At 36.2% G+C, this 27440-nt stretch overlaps 1 protein-coding gene across 1 annotated transcript in view; it reads left to right on the top strand.

Moving 5' to 3' along the window:
- The window catches only part of DOK6 (docking protein 6), a 239593-nt gene that overhangs the window by 120981 nt on the left and 91172 nt on the right, over positions 1 to 27440 (top strand). The window contains exon 4 of the mRNA XM_063397353.1: positions 24026 to 24145. Coding sequence (XP_063253423.1) covers positions 24026 to 24145 — 120 coding nt within the window. The remainder of the gene's footprint in view (positions 1 to 24025; positions 24146 to 27440) is intronic.

Raw genomic sequence — 27440 nt, forward strand, 5'->3', positions numbered from 1 at the left:
GGATAAAGACACTATAAAGTGGACAGAAAACAGGCTGGATTTAAAAAACCAAAGTTGTGAAGCTGAGCTTGCAGCCAGGAGGTACTGGATTCCTCAGGAATCAGTACTGGGACCAGTACCATTCAGTGTCTTCATTGACAAGCTGCATGATGAGGTGGAGAGTACTCTCAGCTGGTTTGCAGGTGACACCAGGCAGGGGTGACCCAAACTGGGAAGGTGGGGCTGCTGTCAGAGGGACTGCACAGGCTGGAGAAATGGGCTTACATGAACCTTATGAAGTTAAGCAAGAACAAAAGCTCTTTCTCCTGGTTTGGGGTAATCCTAGCCACGAGGCAGGCTTTGTGCCAGCTGTTGGGAAGCAGCTCTGCAGAAAAGGCTCTGGGGTTGTGGTGAACAACATGCCTTGGACACCATTAGTAAGGGTCTTCACAGCAGGTATTGGAACATAATACTTCCCTTTTATTCAGCACTTGTAGGTGTGGACTGCTATGTCCAGTTTTGTGCACCCAGCACAATATTGACATACAGGAGTGAACCCAGGGGAGGATACCAAGAGTCAGAAGAACATGACATATGAAAAGAGACTGAGGGCATGTTCATCCTGGAGAAAAAATATTTCAGAGGATCTTATTGCTTACATGATCTGACAATACAGAGAAGATGGAGCTATAGAAGTGTCCTGCTTTGGAAAAGACAGGTGTCTGCAAAGGGAGGCAGGAGCCTCCCTTGAAATGGAGAATGTAACCCCCCTTCCTCCAAATTATTACAATTTTGAAATTTAGGGGCTCTAAGGCAAAGATATGGGAATAGGAATAACAGTTCTTTACTAAAAATAATTAAAATAAAGGAAAATTAAAATAAAGATGTTGTAGTACAAAAAACTAACCAAACAAAAAGAAAACACTGACAGAGTCAGAATACAACTCCCTGTTGGTCAGGGTGTCGGTAGCAGTCCAGTCAAGTCCTCCTGGAATGACAGATGTAGTTCTATTGAAACAATGATACTGCAGAACGGTGTATTTTTCCTCTGAAGGTCCAGGGGTGGTAAGATGGGTCCGATCTTCCTCTGAAAATCCAGTGGAAACAGGCTCTCCTGGTATTCTGACTCCCAGATTTTTGTCCAAGTAGGAATGCTTGACTCCTCCCACTGGGTGCAGCATCTCACAATGGGATGATGTAATTGTATCAGTCATACAGGGAGACTCAATGGCCCATTAACAGAAGATAACCCCCTGAAGGGAGGATGGGTCATGGAAGAGATAAAGAAAACTGCCCCACTGGATGGTAGTAGATTGCCATGGTAACAGATGATAACAGAATACATACTTTTGATTACATCTTGCATTGCAACCCCAGACAAGAAGTATAAGACATCTTGCTTTTTCTGAAAGACTACAAATCTTAGCTGTGAGTATAGTGGAGTTTCAATCAGTTTGCCTTTCTCCATGCCTTCAGTCTATCTGGGCAGTTTAGACTGCATCACATCTATCAGATGAGGAAGATACACAGTTTTGTTTCACAAAAATCTGACTCTCTTCTCCAAATATTTTGTGTTTTCTGAACTGGGAATATACAGTCAAAAAAAAAAAAACCCAAGTAATTTCCACAGTAAACCGTGTCTTCTCACAAGAAACTATTACAATTTTTACTGCTGTTGGATTGTGCCAAGTACTTTGCTTTCCTGTATGAAACTTTAAAAAATTAAGGAATATTCAGAGAACTTGCTTCTTATTTAAAATTGGTTCTATTCTTCTCTTGTTTAGTGGCACTGGTTTATATGGGAAAAGGCATAGACTTTTAACAGCGTCACAGTGTAGAGTGATGTACACACAAGGTTGTTTATTTTGGCAAATCTTGCCACCTCTTAGCTTAAGACCATGACGTTGCTAATCCCTTTTCTTTCCCATGGCTTTAGTGTCAAAAAAATCTTCTAGAATCATAACCTTGTCCTTGAATTTTCTAGGACCCCAGAGTTTCATAGTGTGGACATTTTTCTACCCTGAAGCCTCTGGATGTACAGAAACAGATACCTTGTTTCTTACCATCTTGACTTCCAGAGGCAGATGGAAGGATAGCAACATTAAACCCATTGCAAAAGGTCTCCTGAACATAGAGTCAAACTTTTTTTGGAGTCAAGGAGAAAGGAATATTCAAACCTGAGTTGATTTTATGTACTGAACAATGTGAGCTAGGGTTTTTGTCTGTGTTGTATCAGAAAATGATTTTAAATAATGGTACAATTTTGGTTTTGATAGTATGAGCTGTTACCTTCTCCTCTGCGCCGTCTTAAAGTGCCAAAAAGCAGCATGTTTTCCTGGCACATAGCTTTCTTAATTAAGCACAATAAAATACTATTATGTTTTAAAATCGGTCTCTAAAGATGCAGAACACTTTGGTTCTCCCCAGAAAGCCTGAGAGCTGTGATACCAGCCCACTGGGGGTGCTGGCTTAGAGCCTGTGGTTTTTTCCTAAGCTTCTGCATCTTTTAGTCCCTCATCTTGCTTATTGTCTTCAAGGCAGCTACTGGCAAGTCTGAGCTCTGGGTGGGCTGTAACCCCTATATTTACATTAGAATTTCAGCAAATTAGTGATCTGAGATGCATCTAATTGTTGGCAATCTTCATTTGCTAATGAAAACATTCTATAGCAAAACAAATCAGAATCCTCCATATGCTTTTGTTATCACCTACCCTATCACCACCAGTGCTCCCAACATCTACAACAGCTGTAGAAATGTGTTCTATTCTGAGGCCCTATTGAAATATTTTAAAGAGCAAAACAGTTCCCTGAATAAAAGCATGGGATAACAAGTCTTTAAAGAAGAATTATCCCTCTTCAGGAAGAGAGGGAAGCTTCTTGCTGTCACTATATCTGTTTCTGACATCTGCTCTAGTAGGCTGGAACTTGACTTTAGTGATTAGCAAGCAACATTTTAAACTTCTCTGTCACCATGAGAATTGTTTCTGTGGAAGTAAACTAATGAGAACTCAGGGCTGATTAACTAACCTGAAAAGTAGTCTATAACTCAGTGAACCTACAACAGACTTTAAAGCATGGGAATTCTTCTTCAAACCATGGAAAATTGCTGCTGCCCTAACAAGCAACATGCTATAATCTCAATTTGAGCCTTCCTGAAAATTGTGTAAAAGTTATTGCCATTAAGGGTATTTTTTGTGATTTTTTTTTAAGAATTATGAATTTCTGGGATTTTTTTTTCTTCATTCTGAAGTGTATAATCAAGCAAGTGGAGAAGGGTTTTTAGCTCTGGATTCCAGCTGCTGGGTTTGATGTGCTGACGTCATTTCCCTGATACTTGTGCTAAAAAAGTTGTTGGCGTGGGTCTTGTTTAGTTGGGGACGTTTTGTTATGGTTGTTGAGTTTTTTCCTTCAGGTAGGTGTGCTGTCACTTTTTGTGTAGTTACAGCCATGCCTGGATGCATGTATCTGTTAAAATGCTCTTCTTCCTGCCAGCCTGATATCTGTAATATCACACTGCAAGACAAGTGTCTGGAATGAGACAGGTGTTCTGAAATGTCCTTTAAACTCTCACGAAACTTGTGATGTGATGCAGTGAGCAATGGTGGCTGTGCAGGACCAGCAATAAAATGAAATTGGAGGGCATGAGTACTGATTTAATCTAGAATTTTATGATGCTGTTTTGGAAGTGCTAGCATGATGAGGATTGTGCCTCAATAATAGCTTGCTTTCAAGAAATGCTGTTCCTGATTTGCACTAGTCAGGGAAAGACCATATGGGGGCTTGATTTTTCCTTTAGTCATGACAGCAAAATACTAAGTGATACCAAACCCTGGGCATTTTATGCTTAGTGGTCCCTCCAGCACAGGTTTGTGTAAAATCTATTTTGATTTCTAAATGACAGAATGTGATGAAAACTGATGAACTTTTAAATCTAGTGCTAAAAATAAAATAAAATAAAATAAAATAAAATAAAATAAAATAAAATAAAATAAAATAAAATAAAATAAAATATAAAATGAAGGGAGTTGAAAATATTATGGAGACAGAGATAAGAGACAAATTAGAGACGAGAAGTGATTTGAGAATAGAGTGAGTTGTAATGTAAGGGGCAAAATCACTGAGAAATCTTAAAGGTATCATTTAAAAAGGCACAAGTTCATTTCATGTTTGAAATGAAAAAGCTTTTGGGCTATTGGCAAATTACTACTGATCATTAGTTGGGCTTTTTCTGCTTGATAGTTTTCAAAGCAAAACCACTATGTGCTGAAAGAGTTTGACAGATATCAATGGAGTATTAGATGCAATTCATATTATCATATCCTTTGACAGTTAAGAAGCCTGGAGGTTTTGCATTAAAATTACTGTGAAACCTTGAGACTTTGAGAGGAAGCATCAGTGCTCATATTTGCTGTGATGACTAACAATACAAATGGCTATTTAAGCTTTAAAAATAAAGCTTAAAAATATTAATATTGATGTTTAAAATAACCAGATTGAAGTTCCCATTTTTGCTGTTATTTTTGTGACATTGAAGCTCCAGGATCATGGAGGTGGTGAAAGTGAAGAGCAGCTTCCTAAATACTGTCTGGGCACTAGACAGAAGAATACAAACTTCGCATTTTAGATGCAGAAAAATAAACCTAAGTAGTTGAAACTATTCTAAAACGTGGTATATTTCACTGTTAAGGTGTCAGGGATTGTTACATGAAAATTTATGACCTCTAGCTTTTCTATTTTCTGGTTTTGTTTGTTTATATATAGAGAGAAAGGAACCTGCACTCTCCATAAAGCATATGGCTCACTGGAGATCAGATGCATGATCTCACTTCCATATGTAACAAAATGTCTGAGAACTAAAAAAGAGTGAAAAGACAGGCATTACATGCAGTTGAATATGTTGCTCGTTTCTTACATTCTCCCTTTTTTATCACAATTTTTGAAGCACTATCCATTTTCAGGGCAAAGTTCAGTCTGAGTCTGGCAATGTTAAAATTTACTTAGAATCTTTTCTTCTGGACAAATAGTTTCTTTCTCATTAATAATGACTTTTAGCTTCCTTTTTTTTTAATGTTGCCTATAAATAGGCATCTCTGTTCTGACATATATTAAAGTAGAAGTATTTTAATTCTGCCTCTTACTGCTCTTGGTTGTGAGTTGATCCTCATTTTTCTTGGTTATCTGTCTGAGCTACAGTGTTACAATTTTCTGACACATACTGGTAATATGTATTCCTGGCAGATGGAATGAATGCAGAAAATTATGCACCATCTTCAGGACATAGCTGTTGATGGAACAGGTTCTACACTGTTGCTTTCCATCCTTTTCAGTCACTTCTAGGCTATTAATTGACTGCAGACTTAGTTCTAAATTTATTTAGTATTTAAAAGATATTTTGGGTAGACAAACTCATATTCTTATTTTTTTTAGTAGAATGCTAAATTTGAAAACAGTAGACACACAAAATGGTCACCATCTTTTCAGCACTTCTTCCAGGCAGGTCCCTGAGCTAGGAATGCTGCTGCATTCTCGGTTTTTAGGACAAATGTGGGACAGGAAGGAAATAAGGTTAACTTCCAGCAGGAGCATGCACAGGTGACAGAGTAAGTAGGAAAGCTGCAACATTTCTAAATGCAGGAAAAGTAAACTTGCTCTAAGACTGCAATATGGGAAAACCAAAAGCTCAGGCTTTGAAAGTCAAAACCTTTGGAGGCTGAAATTTGTTTTTGTTTCCTAAATTTTGGTTATGTATTTGTGTAAATTTCGAGGTGATAAGGATTTTGTTGTCCTGCTCACATACTGTAAATTTCTCTGGAGATTCTTTAATAATGTCTAGCATAGTGGATCTAGATAGGTGCTCGCCATTTGGAATATTTGGATATTTGGAAAGTCATGGCAGTCAAGTCCCAGATGACTGGGGGAGTAAAGAAACATTATATCCATCTTTCAAAAAGGTAGAAATTAGGAACCTGGTAACTACTGTGCACCCGAGCTGTTCTATGATCCTAAGTACAGCAGTATTATTCTTTTGTCTTGGACAAATATATTGATGTGTAGACACTATAAGTGCTTTCCTTATCACAGTTTTGCTTCAAGATATTGAAATTTATGTGAAATATAAACGTTCCCATAGGAACAAAAGCCAAAGAAGATAGCTAAGATAATGATGAATTATCTATTTTAGAATGCATGTACAACTTCTTGAGAGTAAAAGATTAGGAAAAAAAAATCTTCCTGCCTGCAGAAACTGAACAAGTTCAAAAGGCAAAGAGAAGAGATCAAGAAGATTTCAGCTTCATCTGGTAGATGGTGCAAGGTCAGCACCATCTTGAATAGTGAATTTAGACTAACTAGGAGAAATGCATGGATCTCAAAGCCTCTGCCCCAGAAGTTCAACGTACAGTTGCCTTTCCAAGCAAGCATGGAGTGGAGGTGGGTTAGTGACGCTGAAGTCTAGGATTTAAGGCATGTGAAGTTACAGAATTGTTTGTTGAACTTTAATAGAAAGTATCTTAGTTGCTCACTTGGTTTGGATTTTGGTACGGGGGGATGCATTTTGGAAGCTGTTAAAAATCAATAGTATCTGAAAGCTCTCTATTTTATGCTAGAACAAAGTATGTGTTAGTGAGATGACAGAAGCCCATAAAATACAGAACTAACACATTGGTCTAAGGTTTGGCTAAAAAAAAAAAAAAAAAAAAAAAAAAGAAAAAAGAAAAAAGCAAAAAGCTTTTCTTAGCCTCTGGCTGTTTACCTTGAACTGAAATCTGAAATTGCTAGTATGTTGTGCATCTCTGTACAACAGGATTTCTTTCTGATCTCATTTTGAGATAGTGGTTTTGATAAAAGTGATGTGCCATAAAGAGCTTCTAGTCCTATGAAATAAAGATATGGAGATCCCTTTTGTATAATTCATGCCATAAATTAAGTTAGAATAATTTTTCATCATATTGTAAGTGTGAAAGTCCAAATGTACTTTCTCTCTTGTAACCACATTTTATTAGAAGGTAAAGCAATAAGACACAACCTATTTTAACATGCCTTCATGCTATCTACACCTGGTTTTTAAAAATTTTGGCCTGCTCTACACTGCCAAAAGACATTCATATACAATAATTAAAGGATTATGGAAAACAGTCAGAGAATCTTGATGAGTTTTGTGCATAAAATTTCCTCACATTCTGAGTTGTAATTGGTAGTTTGCAGATGAAAGACTGGGATAACTTCATTAGCTGGATGACAAATGAATGTGTCAAAGTCTGAAAAAAGATCTCAGGCAGAGGACTTTTCTCTGTATTAAACATTGACTATAGATATATATGTGGATATAGAATCTAAATTTACTAAAATATCTATGTATGGGTTTGTAATATGGAGTCATGCCATGAAACAACACATTGTGCTTGAAAAGGATGAAGTTTACAAGCAAACTTTATACTTAATTTTAAATTTACCTTTTAAACTTCCATATTGCTAAACACTCTGATGTTTGTAGAATGGACCAGAATAAGTATTTGTTTCTGTACACTACCAAGGCAATTTCTTACTTTCTTTCCACAACATAATAAAAGGCTGTGGGATTTTCTAAAAGACTTTTTGCCATCGTCATATTACTTAATGTACTATTTCCACATGCTGATCAGATTTTTAGGTGTCATACCCTGATTTTATTAATCTGATCATAGAATTGAATTCTAACTATGCTTTTGAACTTCCAGGGATGGTGATTCCACCATTTCTCTGGGCAGCCTATTCCACTGCCTGACCACTATTTCAGTGAAGAATTTTTTCCTGATATCTAATCTAAACCTCCCCTGGTGCAACTTGAGGCCATCTCCTGGTGTATTGTGTCTTGCCTCTTTAAGTTTATTTTTTTAACATAATTAAAAGAAACAAAAGTATATCAGGACTTCTGCATCAGGTTGAAAAGAGAATAGCGTAGTATATCTAGTTGAAGCTAGAACAAAAGCCTGTCTTTTCCATCTTGGTTAGTCTGTTCCATTATGCATGTGGTGTTCTTTAATTGAGTAATTTTTTATAAGGCCCTCTGCTGTGGTAGGTACTTGGGGAAAAAAGTGAATGAGAGTTAGTATTTTAAGTAGGTCTTTTTTTGTAAAGCTAGGAGAAATAGATTCAATTTTTTTCTTAGACTGATTATTTTCTAGGACCCAGTACTACAAAATGTAACAGTGTATATTTGTATGATTTCAAATCTATAACTTCCTGTGTTCTAAAGACTGAAATTTAAAAATGGTTTTTAAAAAGTTCTTGTAGAAGGGAAATTCAAACAAGATGTTTTCCTTCAAAATTCAGGCTAAGACTGCAAAGCTTGATCATCAGAGTAGTTATTATTCCCCAGTCTTTAGACTGCTGACCCCTATCAATGTGATACAACTGTGCCTGATGCTGAAGTCATGGATTCTTCAGCAGCCTGCCAGACAGACAGGCAGCAAGATGGGTAGCTTTCTGACAGTGCCTTTAGGTCTTGATGCATCTGGATTTACTCAGAAAAATCTCAGCCAGCTCTAAGAATAGCACATTTTAGAACAAATCATCACTTGTCTCGAGACTTATCCCTTAAAACTGTGCAGAAACGTTAGCACCTTGTTAAGGTGTGTCATCTGCAAAGGGTTGTAGTTTTCATTGCTTGATGATGAGAAGAGTCAATAAAGAATTATTTTTTTGGTTATGTCTTCATGCCTAGATAGAACCAGTCTTGGCTGCAAGCCAGATCTAGTCTGCAAATAGTGCAGCTTTATGCTAGGAAAGCATCATGCAAATGCTTTGCAAATCCCCCATGCTTCTCATCTGGTTTGCAGTAATCAATATAAAAACTTGATTGCCTGCTCTTACTGGGAAACATGATGACAGACCTGCAAGGAGGCAGGGCATGTTCAGTGGCAATATCCAAGCTATATTGTTAGGTAAAAGAAATCTGCACTACCTCTGTTTCCAATGTTCATATCTAAAGCACAGAGAATATCTGGTTATGTTTTAGTGATTTGACCTTGGCTGGCTGAGAGGTGCCCACTAAGCTGCTCTCTCATTTCCACTACTCAGCAGGACAGGAGGAGAAGACACAATAAAAGGTTAATGAGTCAAGGTAAGTACACAGAGCTGTTTGTGAAGTACCAAAACAGGCAAAACAGACTTGGGCTAACTAGCAACAGAGTAGGATAGTGAGAAGCAAAAAGAAGATCTGAAAATACCTTTCCCCCACTTCTTTCTTCACAGGCTCAATTTCACTCCCAGCTCTTCCCCTGAGCAGCAGAAGGGGATGGAGAATGAAGGTTGCAGTCAACTCATAATATTTTTCTCTGTTGCTTCTTCCTCATGTTTTTTCCCTGCTCCATCATGGGATCTTTCCCATTGTGCACAATCCTTTGCAAACCCGCTCCTGCATGGGTTCCTCTTCACGGGCTGCAACTGCTGTCAGGAGCCTGCTCCTACACAGGCTCTACACAGGTTCTCCACAAGCTGCAGCTTCTTTAGTGCATGTGCCCCTGCTCTAGCATGGGGTTGTCCACAAGCTGCAGGTGGATCCTGCTCTGTGTGGTCCTCCATGGGCTGCAGGGGCACAAACTGCATCACTGTGGTCTTCACTCCAGACTGCAGGGGTCTGCTCTGGCACCTCGAGCACATCCTCCCACTCCTTCTTTCACCCTGGTGTCTGCGGGGCTGTTTCTCTCACATTTTCCTTCCTATCATACATGACATACCTTAAATGTCTTTTCACAGAGGCACTACCAACATTGCTGATGGGCTCAGCTTTGACTGGAAGCAAGTGTGCTTTGGAACTGGCTGGAATTGTCATTGTTCAGCATTAGGGTAGCTGCTGCTGCTTTCTTACAGAAACCACTTCTCCAACACACCTCACTATTAAAACCTTGCCATGTAAACCAAATATATCTATTAAAAAATATTAGCTTATCAAGGAATTCTTAGCAAGTTTAAGATAATCCTATGTGATTATGTATCAATGTCTCCTTCCTTCCTTCCTTTCTTTCTTTCTCTTTCTTTCTCTTTCTTTCTTTCTTTCTTTCTTTCTTTCTTTCTTTCTTTCTTTCTTTCTTTCTTTCTTTCTTTCTTTCTTTCTTTCTTTCTTTCTTTCTTTCTTTCTTTCTTTCTTTCTTTCTTTCTTTCTTTCTTTCTTTCTTTCTTTCTTTCTTTCTTTCTTTCTTTCTTTCTTTCTTTCTTTCTTTCTTTCTTTCCTTCTTTCCTTTCCTTTCCTTTCCTTTCCTTTCCTTTCCTTTCCTTTCCTTTCCTTTCCTTTCCTTTCCTTTCCTTTCCTTTCCTTTCCTTTCCTTTCCTTTCCTTTCCTTTCCTTTCCTTTCCTTTCCTTTCCTTTCCTTTCCTTTCCTTTCCTTTCCTTTCCTTTCCTTTCCTTTCCTTTCCTTTCCTTTCCTTTCCTTTCCTTTCCTTTCCTTTCCTTTCCTTTCCTTTCCTTTCCTTTCCTTTCCTTTCCTTTCCTTTCCTTTCCTTTCCTTTCCTTTCCTTTCCTTTCCTTTCCTTTCCTTTCCTTTCCTGTCCTTTCCTGTCCTGTCCTTTCCTGTCCTTTCCTTTCCTGTCCTTTCCTTTCCTGTCCTGTCCTGTCCTGTCCTGTCCTGTCCTGTCCTGTCCTGTCCTTTCTTTCTCTTTCCTGCCTTCCATCATTCCTTCTTGGTTTTTTTTTTTCATTATTGGGACTATGGTACTAACGCTCTCGGGTTTTTAGCGTCTGTTTACTTTGGTTACCACTCACTCAAACTCCTAATCCTTTCAGACTTCTCTTCTGGAAAACATTGTTATGGGAAATTACTGACTTGGTACTCATATATCAGTGAAGATGTATATAAGTGGTGAAATTCTAGACTGTTTCCTTTTTTTCACTATTTTTTTTCCACTTTAAAAATTTCTCTAAAGATAATAGAAGATATGATTACTTAACTCATAGCTATTGTGTTTGGGCATATTTCTACTTCCTTTCCCTTCAGGATTAATGTAAAACCCCATTTGATATCCACAAGTTTGCTAACACTGGAGTGGAATCCAGGTATCAGCTGAGATAAAAAGGCTTCTGATCATCTACATGGAATATAGGTCAGATCTCCTGGGATTTGTGAATATGTATCACCTTATAAAATTAGATGATTTCTGCAGATCCTGACTTCTACTGAGAACAGAATACATTTAGTGACAGCACAAAAATCATGACATTAATTTATAGATTGAATTTGGAGTATTGACAAATGATGTATGGTTGGCTGAGCCTGGGAAGAATTCAGTGAAGAACATGATAATTTACTGCTCCAAACCTAAAACACACAATCTGTTTTTCATTCTCTGTCACTATTCAGCTTGCATTACATTTGGCTACTTATGGTGTGTAAGGTATATGGGATTGTTGGCAGGTTAACTGTCTCAAGTCTTTTGAAACACTTTTGTCACTGAATGAAAGCAACCCGAGAAGAGCAGTGTGTGTAAAAGAGCACAGAAATCTTTGTGAGCTACTGATGTGCACTTGGCCATGCATTCAGCATTGGATGTTCTACTGCATGTAGAGTCTAGGCATGGAAACCCTGGGCAAATTTGTGCACATTCACAAAAATCAAACCAGACCATAGCTAAACAAAGTAAAGGTAAGCACTTGGTGTTCACTGTCCCTCCATCTTCATAACATTTTGAGAGGCTGCCACAACCTCTAGTGATATGAAGATTAGCACAGTCCTGTGGGCTGTTGAGCAATTGGAATGGCCACTGCAGCCAGGGTGATCAGTAAAGCTTCTACAATGGCATTTCACTGGTGTCTGGTGTTGAGAACTAAATCAATTTGAAGACTGAACCACGTGTTAGAATGCTGCAGCTATTTGGTGATAGGCAAAGACAAGGTTTTATGTGACTCTTGTAAGACTTTTCCAAAGCTGTCCCACTTTTTATACCTGCGGAGCAAAGCTGCTTAATGCATTGCCACAGCCCATTCAGTTTTTTAATCTCTCAACCAATATATAAGGGGAAAACATTAAACTATGACTTAGCTTTAACAACATAAGTAAATACATTTCAGGTAGAAATAACTATGAATTTCAACAATTCAAGCTGTTCAGTTTTCCTGTGTGTTTTAAAAGGCTGCCACAGATATGGTAGATATGTAAATGAATCACTAGTACACCAATTGCAGATATTCCAGTTACTTACTAGTGTATTCCCAGGCAGCTGAGATTCCTCTGTTTACAGTAATAGATGACCCTGGGTGTAAGTTCGAAGCAAGGTGGCAATAAATTTCTCAGACAGGAGTTGTCCTTTTCCTTGGTAAATAATTTCAGAATGGTACTTGCTCAGTGACAGTGTGAATTTGGCTGTCTCTCTACAAAGTTCTTCTTTGACCAAACCTCTCAGTAGTTTAGCATTTGGTTTCAGTTTTAAGGGAAGAAAAAGGAATCCTGTATCTGAAGCTTATATTCCATAAATAAAACATTAAGTCAATATTACATCTGTTACTGATAATTTTGACTGGACCTACGAATTGAAATAATCAAATCAAAGAATTTGCTGTGGGCATATAAAAGAAATATGTCTAATAAACGTAAAAGTAAAAATAATTTGAATGTGCTAATAGACAGGCCTCTAGATAATTAAGTTAACCTGTCTAGGAAAGACAGATATGTGTTAAGTATGTTATAAAAATGAATCCAGTAAGAAGGAAAAAGAAGCTCTTTACCTTCTGCTTTATATTTTAAACATCAACAATATTACCATGATAAGTTGTTTAAATGTTTAAGGAGGTTAGCCTAAACCTTGCTATAGCTTACAATCACCTTGCTGAAAAAAATAAGGGAACTAAATAGACAGCCTGACATTTATCTCTGCTTTTCTCTCTAGTGATGGAAATGAATTAATGCAGGAAGCTCAAAAAGCCAATGTAATTTCAAAATGTTTCTGCCCAGTGACAGTGTGAATCTTTTCCAAGTTTAGTACAATGTCCATGACATCTGTGTGATGCAAGAAGCAGTGCTCCTGGCATATGTCACTGGATACAGCAGCACTCTCTGCTAATAAATGCTGTCCATGCTGCTGGTACTCATCAGCAATAAAGTAGAAACTAGCAATATTTAGATATGTATGCAATCTCTACCTTATGTTTGTCTTACAATATTTCCAGTGTGTGCTGAATATAACTAGTTTTCTTCTCATATGGCATTTCATATTGACAATCATACTTTTTTTTTCTGGGAAGAGTTTATTATTTCTGGGAAGTGTTTATTATTTGTCTATACAAATATGATTTAGATGAAGATATAGTTTGATATTGTTAAGAACCAGCTGAAAAGAAACTCTAAAAAGCAAATGTGTCTTTAACTACTTTTCAAATGCAGTGCCCTGCTATGCATTTCTTGATGTCTGGATAGATCCTTGAGTTCATGTCCTATCAATATATGTAATTTTAGCTAAAATGTAGACATGACTACCATAAGAATTAATATTTTTAAGACAGCAATCTAAGTGAAAAGGCCTAGTATCTTAATATCTAAAGATTTATTTATAAAATCTATGATCATAGTAGGAGAAATGTGAGTAGGAAGAAGTTGGAAGGAGAGTAGTGTGTTTCTGCATGTGATTATGTCAATGTATTTTATAAGCAGTTTGGAACTGCAAGCCTGCTAAGTTAAGAAAATAGTGGTAGCCCATGAATTATGAGATTTTAAGTAATTTTATTTTTTTAAGGTCGTCACAGCTATAATTTTAATCTCCTTTGTGAATCAAATAGCTGACAGCATGTGAAAAATTGTATGTATGCTGATGAAGGCTATTATGAATTCTAATGGGTATTATGAATGCTTTCTTTAATAGAGGTCATGATGGAAAAACTACAGATTTATAACTCTAAGTAGCATATTTGTAAAAATCTTCATTCAGATTTGTGTGTTTTTACTTATAAGCATTATACATGTATCTGTTGATATAAACCTTGGGCTTCCTAAGGGATCAAATCAAGGGTGTAAGTGAAGTTGTCCATTTTTTCTGATATAAAAAGGTTTCTCTCTTTCTAGCTCAATAAAGCATTACTTCTCCCAAATGTCACTGTCATTTGTATAACAAGTTTTTTTCAATCATGTTTCAATCTATTATATTGCAACACTAGTTTTGGGCATGGAAACTGATTCCTTAATTATATATATTATCACAATTCTATGTAAAGGCATATGTTAGGGTTTATTGTGAAAATGTAAAGAAAAATAATTGTCTGCCTACCCCTTATCCAAGTCCAAAAAAAAAAAAGACAGGATTATGTGTGTATAGTTGCTCTTTATTACTTGCTTGTTATTATGATTCATTGTAACACTGTGATCCAGGAAAAAAGACCTAATGTCATAATTATTTGTTTATGACTAAATTAATAAACCCCTGCTTACCCTCACATACCACAAAATCAAGAGGGGCTTTTTTCTTTTTTTTTTTTTAAGGCACTTGAACTTAGGAGGAGGCCACTCCAAGCAGAAGGAAGAGCAACATTTAAGTCGGCCATTTTCTGGTTTAAAATCACTAATGCAGAAAATAGGAAAGGCATATGGCACCTTAAGAATTGTACTTTTGCCCATTAGTTGAGTGTGCTGATATTGCTGAATAACTCCTTTTTCAATGACAGTGATCAGTTTTCTCATCCCTACTGTTTAAACTCATTTCTCTGTAGAATTTGTTTCCTAGATTGCTTTCTCCACTAAAAGGTATCAGCCATGGATTTGACTTTAGCTTGAGTCATGAGAAATTGGGACCTTTTGCCTAGAGTCTCAGTAGGGAGCACAGAAGACCAGTCTTTGCCAGTGTATGACTTCAACTCCTCCATAAAGGAAAGGATATCTTTCCCCTCCCCTCTAGTTCTGTGTGTGCCTAAAATTCACTTCACAAATAAGCTTAGTGGGCAATTGATGAGCAGTATGCATTAATTATGGCTACATCTTCTGTAGATAGCTGTTTCTCAGTGTAATCAGACCCTCTGATTTACAGACCTAAATCTGAATCTGTTGCTGCAGTTCTTGCTTTACATGGTTCAAAATATTAAATTTAAACATTCTTTATACTTTCATGGTGAGTTGTTTAAAGATGAAAGATTTGAAATAAAACAATCTTTCATCAGTGAGTTCTCAGTTAACGTGCCTTAAAACATTTCAGCAGAACTCTTGAAGTTTCCAATGATTTAATCTTGGAATGTTCTGTAAGATTACATCCATCATGGCTTATTTTCTTGGAGAAAAACAACGCAGAATTGAAGATGGATCTATTTACTCTTTTTCTGGTTCATAAAAGGACAAAGTTTTACTGTTCTGAGTCTTAGAAGTCTAATGAATTTAAAAAGAAAAAGAAAAAAATCCTATTAACTTAAAGTATGGATTATGAGTTTCAGCTTCAAGCAACTATATCTTCTCAGGTAGTCATATGTGTCTCTTACTGATTGATCATGAGATAGAGATTTCAGTGGTGTTTAGTAAAAACCCAGGAATCTAAAATTTCACATTTTAGATACAATTTTTTTTAGAAGACTGTTATTTACAGGGTTTTTTCTGATTGGAAAGCATCTATCTTCATAGACATTCAAAGAATGTCTTTTCATAAAATACTTTCTAATTTAAATAATGTTTATGTGTATCAAATGTAAAAATCCACTTTATACTGGGAATAAAAGATTCAAGTTTAAAATGAGAGTAAGAAATTGATAATGAAAAAGTAATCCCCTTTGGGTTTAAATTCTGTAGATGGGAAATTTGGGAAAGACTTTTCTAATTATATTTCCTTTGATACTAACTCTAGACTATGAAGTTTCAAGATTTATTTCTTTGCAGTGGCACCACATTAAAAACCCCCAAGAATAAAGTGGAAGACATGGAGTCATTTCAAGCTAATACTTTGTTCTGCCTCAGAATAAAGTTTTATGCAACTGAGAATCAAGTAGAGCATATAGTGCATTATGATCTTACAGATGATTTCAGCCAGAAGTTCTCTGTAATTGCTTTGAATGAGTTTCTTTACACTTCCAATACCATAAAAACCTTCTTAACTCTCATAGCAGCGAGGATTCATATCTTCAAAGCAACAGTTTTAGAGACTGGGGAGGAAGTTTGCATTTATTGGACAATGGAAACACAGAAAGAAAAGAAATGTATACTTTCAGGAGGTTTGTTATTATGAAAGTCATGTATAGTACCATGCAGGAAAAATTTCCCAGCCTCTTTACATCAGAAGAGGGCAACAATAACACTGCACTCTGTGCTCAGCCAAAATTGCACAACTTTTCATAAATCTTAAGTATTCATAGCTTGAAGTCTTGCTTTAATTAGGAATGTTTAGCCAAAGAAAAGAAAGGAGATTGCAAAAACATCTGCGTGTGTTAGTCGCTGTCTGCTCCTACTGATTTAATGCAGAAGATATTCAGATGGCTCAAGTGGAAGCTGTGTGTTCAAAGGCATAAGGGCAATGAAGCATATTGTGGCAATAGTATGGAGTTTTTCTTCTTGAAACCAGTCATTTTCACCTTGATTTTGCAAAGGAAACTAATACTTTTTGAATTATTTATCTTGCCTAACAATATTTCTGGTCTTCAAGTGGCAAGATTTGTCAATACTTCAAAGATAAAGCTGAGTATTTAACATATTGGAAAAGTAAAATGAGCCCTAGGATTTGTACCAGTTTGTTTGGGTATTGGATTCTCTTACTAGACCATAACTTAAACACTTGAAAATGGAAAGAAGGCATCCTTTACATTTGCACAGAAGGTGTTAAATTTCCCATGCATTTAAAAACCAGCACAATAACTTTCCCAAGAGGAATAAAACTGTTGTGGGAGTAGACTAAATCTGAAACACTACCAATTTTTAAGATAGAAAAATGCTATTGCTGACTGCCAATCATGGGGTAGCAGCAAAAGTTGATGTGATAGCATCCTCTGTGTGTTATGTTCCTGGTAACAGACCTTTTTTGGACACTTGACTGATGGTGTTTATGCCATTCCCACTACAGACACGCTGCCTGAGGTTATTTTACTTTCATGCCATTGCAATTTAACATTAATAACAGCTGAAACAGGTATGAATTGACAGTCCTGAGGAACTGTATAATTCCCATGTCAGATTCTTGTTACTGGCCCATTAGTTCCAGACAAAATGTAAATGTTTCTTCTATATTTAGGCAGGTTTTCATAATTCTTTCTTTGCTCTTTAAAGAAAGTTTGAACTGAGAGTGAAATTTTGCCAGGTGTATTTTTGGGTAATGATGTCAGCTGACTGTTGATCTGTGGGACATACTAAGACTTGATAAACATTTGGGGTATAATGAGAGCCTCTAGTCCCCAGCATGAAGTAGAATTCATAATTTTTAAGAATACCTATAAATCTACCTTCAAGGACTAATTTATCCACTAAATCTCATTTTCTTCCTGGAATGGCATTGTCCATTTCTGTAGGATTAATCACAGACTAAGGTGATATACACTTCTTTTTAATAGTAGAAATTGCCATTTTTGTAAAGGAAAAAAAGGAAGACAATGTCTTATAGTTACATTAGTGAAGTATCGAGCAAAGGAAATTACTTCCTTAGAGGCTATTCATTTTCCCATACACTGTCAGTTCTTCCGTCAAGTAGTCTGAGTTCTGTTTCTGTATGAAAACAACATTCTCAAGCAGCCTTGCACATGAAGAACTTTGCTTCTTGCTGCTTTAATGGACAAGAGTTTAACGGACAGTTATATCAATATGATAAATCTTTTAAAATACTCTCCTTGCCTTCAAAATGATTGGCCTAGCATTGTAGAGTTTTGTATTATAGACAGGACAATAGACAGACTAGTAGCTCAGTGCTGGTTATTCAAGCTGAAACTTCTTACTAAACCTGCAGAAACAAATGGGGTATTTTCATGAAAATGTCAGCTTTGATATATCTCAATAAACACAGACATACACGGCCAACACAGGTACATAATTAGATTAATTATCAGAACCCCGTTCTTGATAAATCTTGCATTTCTAGATAAATGAGGCAGAAATAACAGTTTTAAAAGCTAATAAATGTCCTTTGGTAATTATTGCGACTAACTGTACTGCCCTTATGCCAACTCAAATTTAAAATAGCAAATAATTGGGAAATGAAAGTTTCTTTGTGTATATTTTTGTATAATACTTAAGACCATATCTTCCCTCGCCTGAAAAAAAGGTGCATCAGCAAAATATACCAATGGATAAAGTTACAGGGTATGTGTTCATATTCTGTAATTTTCATTTTTCTTGATTGCTGCATTATTCAGTATTTGTTTAAGGAAAAAAATATAATGCTCAAAGGAAAGGTATGTATGCCTTTAAACTGATCGTATAATCAAAAGTATGTGTGAATTTTAATAGCTGTTATTAGTTCAACAGTAAGAGTGTTATCGTATTAATAAGTGGAAATGACAAGTTTTTGAGTAACTTGACTACCCAACAGTATTTCAAAAGAATATTTTCAGGTTTCCTTTAGCACATTTTGCCACTGCTAGAATATGTAATATTTTTAGTAAATTGCTATGATTTAACAGTATATTTGGTTTTCCATCATGACTTTTCTTTCTCTTGTGGTTTAATGATTTACACTTAAGTAATGGCAGAAGACTTCACTCCAGGTGAAATATTCAAAAGTTATTATTCAAGACAAATACTAGAAAATTACAAATACTAGAAAGTTTCCTTAGAAGTAGTATTATTTGAAAGACAAGGAAAAATTCTATATATGAGTCTCACAAGTCATAAACTACCTTCAAATATAGTTGGTCAATAAAAAAGTAATTTTAATAAACCAGTTGCTGTCAGAGTTGCAGCCAATTATCTCTGTTCCTTTCTGCTTGAAAGCAAGTTTTAGTCTACATACAGACTGCTCTTCTGTTCTTTTACAATAAATAGAATGTATGTCTCCTTCATTGCTTCCCAGCTATCGCTTAACAAAAATTTGCCAAATTCACACATAGGCAGTGTTAATCACTAATACATTATTATATAAAATAAGATCTATTCCTCTGTTCCTCTGAGCAAAGATATGAAAAAGCCACATTGCTTTTGATTTGTATCTCTGAGGGTGTGTGTGATGTGCTCTAGTAAAAGTACCCAAAGTAACAGAGACATGCTTAGATAACATATTTTAAATATTTATAAAATCAAATTATTTTCAAATCATCAAAGGATGATATATCTCCTGATAATGGATATATGTTTTTAAGGTATTATTGATTTTGATAAGAAATTACATGCCTGCAGGCAATAGTATTATTTGCTAGAAAAAAAAAAGTTTAAGTTGCTTCATATATTTTATGTGATGCAGTATAATAGCACATCAACCCTGTAGGAATTCTATAATATTTTTTCTTATTACTTCTAATTAAGCCTGAGTCATTTTTAGAAGAGATAAACTGGCATATTTTTTCAGTATCATCTTTCCTTCTTAGGAGAGAATATCAGGTCTAAATTCTACTAATCTGAACAGGAAAGATCTTCCAGTTTCATTCAGGGTAACAATATTTAGTTGGGTTTGTGCCTCTTACAGACATCATTTAGAAGGAAGAGCTAAGCAATTTGTACAGCAAATACATAAAATGTTTCAGAAATGAAGAAACTAACATTTCAGATTTATACAGTTTGACATCAGGTAAAACACAAAGTAAGTGATTTTTTTTGATTCACACAAGGACAGTGTTTGTTATCCCCCTCTAATATGGTACACATGCTATTTCCAACCTAAATTCTTAACCATATCACTTTATGTGGGTTGCGTGAGTGGGAAGAGGCCTGTCTTTAGGAGGTGCATATAAACTGAGCCCTTTTATTTACAAATTCAATAAAATGCTGGTTATAGTGATGGAATGGATCTCCTGAAATGGAGGGCACTGGACTGAGCAGGAGGGGTCAGCACTTCAGGGCTTTATCTCAGCCTAGAGCCAGCTGTGCTGGCAACTTGTGGTGGTGGGAGATGGAATGCTGCTGTAGGATTGGGAACACAGAAGGAAAATGTGAAAGAAGATGAAGTTATCAGGATTCAGAGGGTGTTTGGTTAAGTCCACATACAAAATGCTTCCTAAGTTAGGAATCTGAAAACAATCCCTCCTCTAGCCTTAGAGATCTAGAGGGTCTAGAGGCCAGATAGAAAGAGATCTAGAGGATTTCTATGGACAGTGAATTGAAATGGGTCCACAGACATTTCCTTGCCCCTCACCCCCTCTCTGTAGAGAATGTTGTGTATAAAGATTTCACTAACACATAAGTAGCAGAAGAACACTTTTCCTGTGACAAATTCCTATCTCTAACACAATTTGCCAACATTATTTCATCATTGTTATTAGATCAACAAGCACACACCATCCTGTGGTATCACCTATATCCAAGACAGTGGTACAGCACCACTGTAATCACCTGAGAACTGAAGCAGGATTGGCATGTAACCTCAGGCATGACCTAAAACTCACATCAGCTGCAGGAAAACATTGCCACGAGCAAGTTGAATAACAGCTTTACAGATTTGTTCCCAGTAATATTTCTTATGCAATAAACAGTGCCTATTTAAGGTCTCCTATCTCTTTGCATTTTTTCTCACCTCACGAGATTTGTATTGTAGCATTTTATAATTAAATAATGGTAAAGATAAAAATGCAAGTATTTTGATTTTTATATATAGCTGTCAAAGCATGCTTTACAATTTATCATTCAGTCCAGGAATTCAGTAATCTTAAAAGAAAAATAAATGCTTCTATGACAAGTACCAGTTATGACTAAAAACTCTGCATTTACCACCAATAAATCTACATGCATTAAAGAGGACAATTTTGCTGACACTTTTTTATGACTTGGTTCCACTGTAATATTTCATCTGTTTCACTATATGCATGTAATCAAAATAAAAGAGTAACTGAGATATCTCTGTTTTCTGACATGGTACCTGGCATTTTTAAAGGTTGCTGTCATGACACATTTATGTACTGTAAATTATAATAAATAATTTTTGTATCATAAATAATATTTAATTTGTTTCCCAGAAGCACAAGACATTCTGTAGACATTTTAAAAAAGAATGGCGAATTGCTTTATTGATGCACATGGTGAAAGGAGAATCAAAGCTTTGATTTTGAAAATTAAATCACCTGCTTCTAAATAAAAAAGGTTTTACATGTCCATCAGGGAAAAGGTCGAAGGCAATTCCCTGCAAGTAAGCAACAGCTATCAGAATCCATTAGGCAGGACTAACTCATACACTACCTTCATACTCTCGACCTTCCAGACACATTTGTAGATAATTTTGATTCTTCTGACAGCAGACACAAATCCTCACAGTTCTGTGAGAAGATATTTCAGTTCTGCTTTGAAACTGTATTTCCCTTAGCATTAAGTCAATCATTTTTGTAAGATAGAAGTTTTGAGTTGTACAGCAGTACAATGCATGCTATAGCCTACACTTTGCAAAATATATCCGTGATCTTATAATGCTCATGCTAAGATAAGTTTCTTCTGCATGGCAGTTGGAGAATGGTCTAATCTGGGCCTAATCATCAGTGCCTGGCAGCAATAAGGCAGCAGCTTGAAATAAACTGCCAGTTGAACATGCTGAGAGGGGTTTCTGGATCCAAACTTTCAAGACCTAGATGTTCCTGTAAAAGAGAGAAGCAAATAGATTGAGGAGACAAAACAAGGACATACAAGGAACAGCTTCTTAGAACACTTCATTTGTTTGTTTCCAAAAATATCTACTTGAAATTTGGTGTGAGAATACATATAAGTTCAATTTGTTGCTTTTACATGAGTCCTCTTTTGAATATATATTGATGTTAAGCTGGATTTATGGAATTACCAGTGTGTTTCGCTTTCTTCTCAGATATTTGTAATATTAGAAAGGTTAGGTTAGTGTTTGTTTACCATCATCTCGTTCTGCGTTTTCAGTACAAGCCCTTTCAGTCCGGGTACAAGCACAATGAAAAAAAGTAATACAATTCAGATTTTGTGAAATACATAAAGTGTTATATCCTGGCCACAGTCCAGGAAAAAATGCAGGCTTTATATAGAGCTATGCATTCTGTCAGCATATATATTGTTCTGTGACACAGTTTAGGCAGAAAGATGCAAAAAAAGCCATGGGAGCTCTTGCCTAGATTTGCACTGTCACTTCTGTGCTTACCAGCTTTGCCCATTGATTGCCCTGTCTTTATCTTTAATTGGAAGAAGATGTTGGGCAACTGAGTGGCACCTCATGTATGTGTAGAATAATTTTGGAAGTAGGCGTTTAAACAAATCCACCTTGATTCTTTTAAAAGCTGTAAATTTTTACTGCTGTTCATAGATAACCTATTCTCTCCTTACCTCCATCAGGGAGGCTGCATCTGTAGAAGTGTTGAAAAAACAGTGTGCTCTTACCTCAATATTTTCTTTTCACCTACAAAGCTAAATGTCATCTGTGTGTTACTGACATAACATTTTGTCTTTTACCACTATAAGATGAGGATGTTATGAGAGGACCAACTTTGGGAATGTGTGTCCTGAGACAAAGACTGCAAAAAAGCAGGAAGGGACAACATTTTCCTCACAACACTCTGAAGAAGCCCCCCCAAATTCTTGTGACAACAATCATATTTGACTCTCAAAAATCCCAAAATAGGCTCTGTTGTTTCAGTTGTTTGTCTTGGAACTTAGCCATCTGATAGCCACAATAACTTAGGAATGATATGGATATGTTCCTACATTATTCAAGATGCTGAACAAATGAAGGTATCCAAAGGTTCTTGGAGACCTGGAACTGCATGCCTGTCTCCTTTTCTTGTCCAGCAAATATTTCTATGGCATCTAAGTCTAACCAGACAAGAATTTGAGGACTGTACCAATTAGGCTTAGAGGAGTTTTTCTTAGATAATTTTTTTCACTAATTCAAATGATTCATCATCACTAAATGTTTTGGCGCTTGAATGCAGTATTTTTCTCTCTCCAAGTTTAAGTACATTGGAGAGATTGTCACAAAATTATTTTTCCAATGTCCCAAAAATAAAGGACTGAAAAAACTAGCAGTTTAATGCAAACATTTCTAGATTCCTGGAGTCACTCACTGTTACAGATGATCAGATAGAGACTGACTGTGACCATGGATGTGCAGTGAGTGCATGGTACTGAACCTGCTCTCCAGGGACTTTCCCATAGGTGAAGTATTTACTGCAAATAAAAGACAGTCAGGGTTGTTGCATGACTTTTCTTAGTTGTAGTTTCACACTGCATTAGCTCCAACTTGAGATGATGCGTGTTTGACCAGTGCCAGGGATTTCATGATGTTATGTTTGGGGAGTGGATAGGACAAAGCTGAAGCTGAGTGGGAGGATGTTGAGGTGCATGTGAGAATTACACCTTGTGGAGTCCACATTTTGGTGGACTGGCAGATAGAGAGCTCTCATATTGCATCAATGGGATGCTATGGAGGACTCAGAAAGGACTGGGAGGTTTTGGATCTTCTTATAAGTGTTTCAACAAATGCACAAATTACCCTGACACCAAAAGAATGTGAACAGAGCTGAAGAAATTAATTATTCAGACTGCCTTGACAGGCATAGTCTTTCACTACAGCAGAGAGGGAAGTTTGGCATTTGAAGAGCATTTTATTGCTGTTTTTCCTTTGCTCTTAGGAAAATGCTCTAGCACCTTTAGAAAAAGAAAGTACCTTAAGTGTTCGGTTTTACTGCCTAAAAAGCAGTAAAGAATATTTCAGCTATTATATATGAAGTTTTTCTAAATGATTTTTTTTTCTTTCAAGAAGGCCCACTAGAAATATACTGCCTTGAAAATTCATTATTCCTCTTCTTTATTAACTCCACTTCCTGTCCTGTAATTTGAGGATGGAAGATGCAGTTCTAATAGTTTAACTCTTTTTAAAAGCTCATAAATTGAGGCAAAGAAATTAATGTGGGACTTCATGCTAATAACGATGATTCTACAGAAACATATTGTGTAAACCTTGTCAGTAAGAATGTACCGATTTAACTTCACACATTCTATTTTTAAATATCAACATTAATGGATTTTTTTTTCTGTTTCCTCAGAACTAGAGGCAGAGGAGTGGTGCAAACATCTTTGCATGGAATGTCTAGGGGCCAGGCTTAATGATATAAGCCTTGGGGAACCAGATTTGCTTGCTGCTGGAGTCCAGAGAGAACAAAATGGTAAGTAACTTTTTATTTGCTCCTAGATCTGTTCTTAGGTCATATCTCATGCCATCTTTGCTTGTGCCTGTTGTTGTGAGGACTTTTTCTAGTAGCTGGAAGCACATCATTAGTAACTAAACATTTGAATATGCTTTTGAAGCTTGAGCCTATTTTTTTATACAAATAAAGATGATTGAATTCCATGCCAAATAATACATATAGAGTGACTTTGTGTCTTCATTATGTTCAGATTTCCCTGCCATGGGAAATGATGGCCGTGACCCTTCTGTTTCTGGAAATTATGGCTTCTGTGCAGAGGAATAAAGCAGCAGCTGTTGTTTTGCAGCCTTTTAAGGACAGCGATGAACATACAATTTTTGCAGTCCAACAGCAATTTGGACTGCAAAACACATATTTGCTTTAAACTCCTACCTGTCTTGAATATTGAAGTCAGGATCATCTAAATGCTGTCAAATAAGGGTGAAAAGGGCAGTGACAGATGTTAGTCAGCACTAAGCCTGAGTTGTAAGTCTTCATCTAAAGGCTATTTGGATTAGACACATGCACAGGAAGAATGCTAGTGGATGGCATAGGCAATAACAAAAGAAAATCTGTGATTACCCTGTCATTTAATTCCTATTAATGAACATGAGGGCAACACAAAATGTGCTCATTTAGTCCTCCCTAAATTACAGCTCTCAATGATTATTACTGTCTTGATGCTTTTATAAGTTCTGATAGCTTTCAACAAAGTAATAACACACACTGCCTCAATGGTCATAAAATATCAAGCCAACTATCATTATAAACAAAATTACATAATTAAATTATAGAATGAATGGCACTATGTTTATAACATTATTTCTCTGAACCTAATAGCGCACAGCATGAAATATACGGAAATCTTCAAGGAATTTTGCTCAAAAAGCAGACATGTTGAAATGGGATTTAAAAGAAGTTCAAATGTTCATAAAGTTGTTTGCCTGCTATGAGACATAGAATTCAATTTGTAGTCTCAAACTACTTAACAAAGGGAGAGCCACTAATGTTGTAGGAAAGTGATAATGATCAGACAGCACTCAAAGCATCCCATCTGCTATATGCTCATAGGCTATAGGTATAAAACTCATCTGCATGCTAGTGAAGAGAGAATTGTGTGAACAGGTGGAGGTCTCAAAATGTGAAAGGAATAAACCTTGTCAAAAGCCCAGGATGTGAACAGAAAAGGAGCTTGAAATTTGTCAAGCTCTTTCTGCAGTGAATTCATGTACTCTCCAGGAGCTTTTGGACATAGATGACAAAATATTACACTTTATCATGTTCCTGAAAGAGATCCAGTTACACATTCATGACCTCCAGAAGGCATATATTAGTTCTGTTGTATGAGTTAGTCTTGATTCAATTGCCTTAGTCTAGAAATTAATTGCAGTGTTACCAACCAGCATATATGAACATAATTAGCATCTTTATTGTTCTAAGTAAATAAATGGAAGGAAACAAAGAGGCAAAGCATGTATTTGGTGTACAAATCACATGAATAATAATGCATGGAGGGTATCATTAGCTGTATTCTTTTAAAACAAGTGACTGAATACATATAATCCAATATTTAACGAGCATGCTCTGCTAAATCATTAGTTACAGTATCTCAAACAAGTAATTCTGATACCTATCCTCATCCTTCCCTCATCCCCTTGATGCACAACTTTGCATTTTAATAAGCACGTTTGAAATTCAAAGTTTTCTTGTTCAGAGGCAAAGCAAATTCTGTTGTGGATGTCTTTTAATCAACTTGGAAGGAGGAAAAAGTGCAGAGATTCTTACTATAGGTATGAAATCTGGCATTTTGTTCTTTTATCTGTGCTGTAAGAACCTGCAGTTGCACTCAAATTCCTGTAGCAGATTTCTTCAGTTGAGTGGAACCATGCCTTCAGTTTACACTGGTTATCTTATTCTGCAGACCTGGCAGTGTCATTCCCCACATGTCACTGTTATTAAAAAGGGACTAGTTCAAGGGTGGAATCATTTGTTGACTTGGGTGGAATGATTTCGGATTTTTAGTTTATTTTCTTGCACACTATCCCCATATTGCAGCTTTTACACACGTGCTATCAAAAACGGTAGTTCAAAAGATACCCCTAAAACTTTTGGAAGTCTACTGAGCTTTTGCTTATAAATATTCTTGTTGAGCTTTTGTTGATCTGAAACTGAAAGGTCAAAGTTAATTTTACAACTGGAAATTCATGAACAGTGGCTATGTGTATAAAGTGTCTAAAATCTTGCTCTTTGTGAAAATGGCAGCTGTGTCACTCTCTGGATAATTTTATTTTTGTGTGTGTGTTAAATAAAACCTGAATACCAGTGTAGTACCTTTGAATGTCATTTCTTCAAAACATTGCAAGTGTGTCAACTTCATAGAGTTCCTCTTGAGTTAGTCAGTTTATTAATCCTTACTTGGAGCAGAGATGTGAGAACAGAGTTTGTAAAGCGTGTAACAGAGTCTCATAGCCTCAGCATTTAGTTTCATGCAGGTTCTGTTGCCTGACACATACAAAGACTTTCTTTCAGGTCACTGAACAAAAGATGTCTCTTACTGTTTGAGCAAGACCACAGATTGTAATAAATATTATAGTGTTAATGGTTTTTTAGTTTTGGACAATTTTTTTCACATTTTTAAAGGCTAAAAGACACTGAATACTGCTGTCATACTGTTCATATCTCTGAATGAGATAATGATATAACAGGTGTAAATACATCAATCCCAAAAGAACAGGTGTATTAAGCATCCCGTTCCACTGAGGTTTTTTCAAATTGTTCCTTTTCACTAAAGATTTTCTAAAATGTGTAAAATTTGGTAAAGATACTTCTTTGGACTAAAAAAACTAGCCTAAAAATGTGGGTTTTTTCATGAGCTGCTTTACCTCTTCCAAGAGATACTATTTTTAATATGCAGTGTTCTTCATGTGTTCAACCACTTGCCCATTCTTGTTCTTAAAGGGCATTTTAATGATGTCAGGGTATTGACCAAATGCATCAGACAAATAAATTTTCTCTCTCTTGGGAGGAAAAAAAAAATAAAACACCACCAACACACAACAACAACAAAACAAAACAAAACAAAACCTTTCTGATGTGTAGATTTGTAGGGGTTTTTTCCTATATGTGACCAGAAAAGCCACTACCCTCAGGGTGCAATATTTGAAATAATTTTCATAATTGTTATTGTATATGCCCTGGGGCCTCTAAAATTGCTACATTTTACTTGTATTTTTATACACAAAAATTACATATCAGAAAATACTTGTTAAAGAAA

This window comes from Prinia subflava, chromosome 1 (assembly GCF_021018805.1).
Source record: "Prinia subflava isolate CZ2003 ecotype Zambia chromosome 1, Cam_Psub_1.2, whole genome shotgun sequence".
Taxonomy (NCBI): domain Eukaryota; kingdom Metazoa; phylum Chordata; class Aves; order Passeriformes; family Cisticolidae; genus Prinia; species Prinia subflava.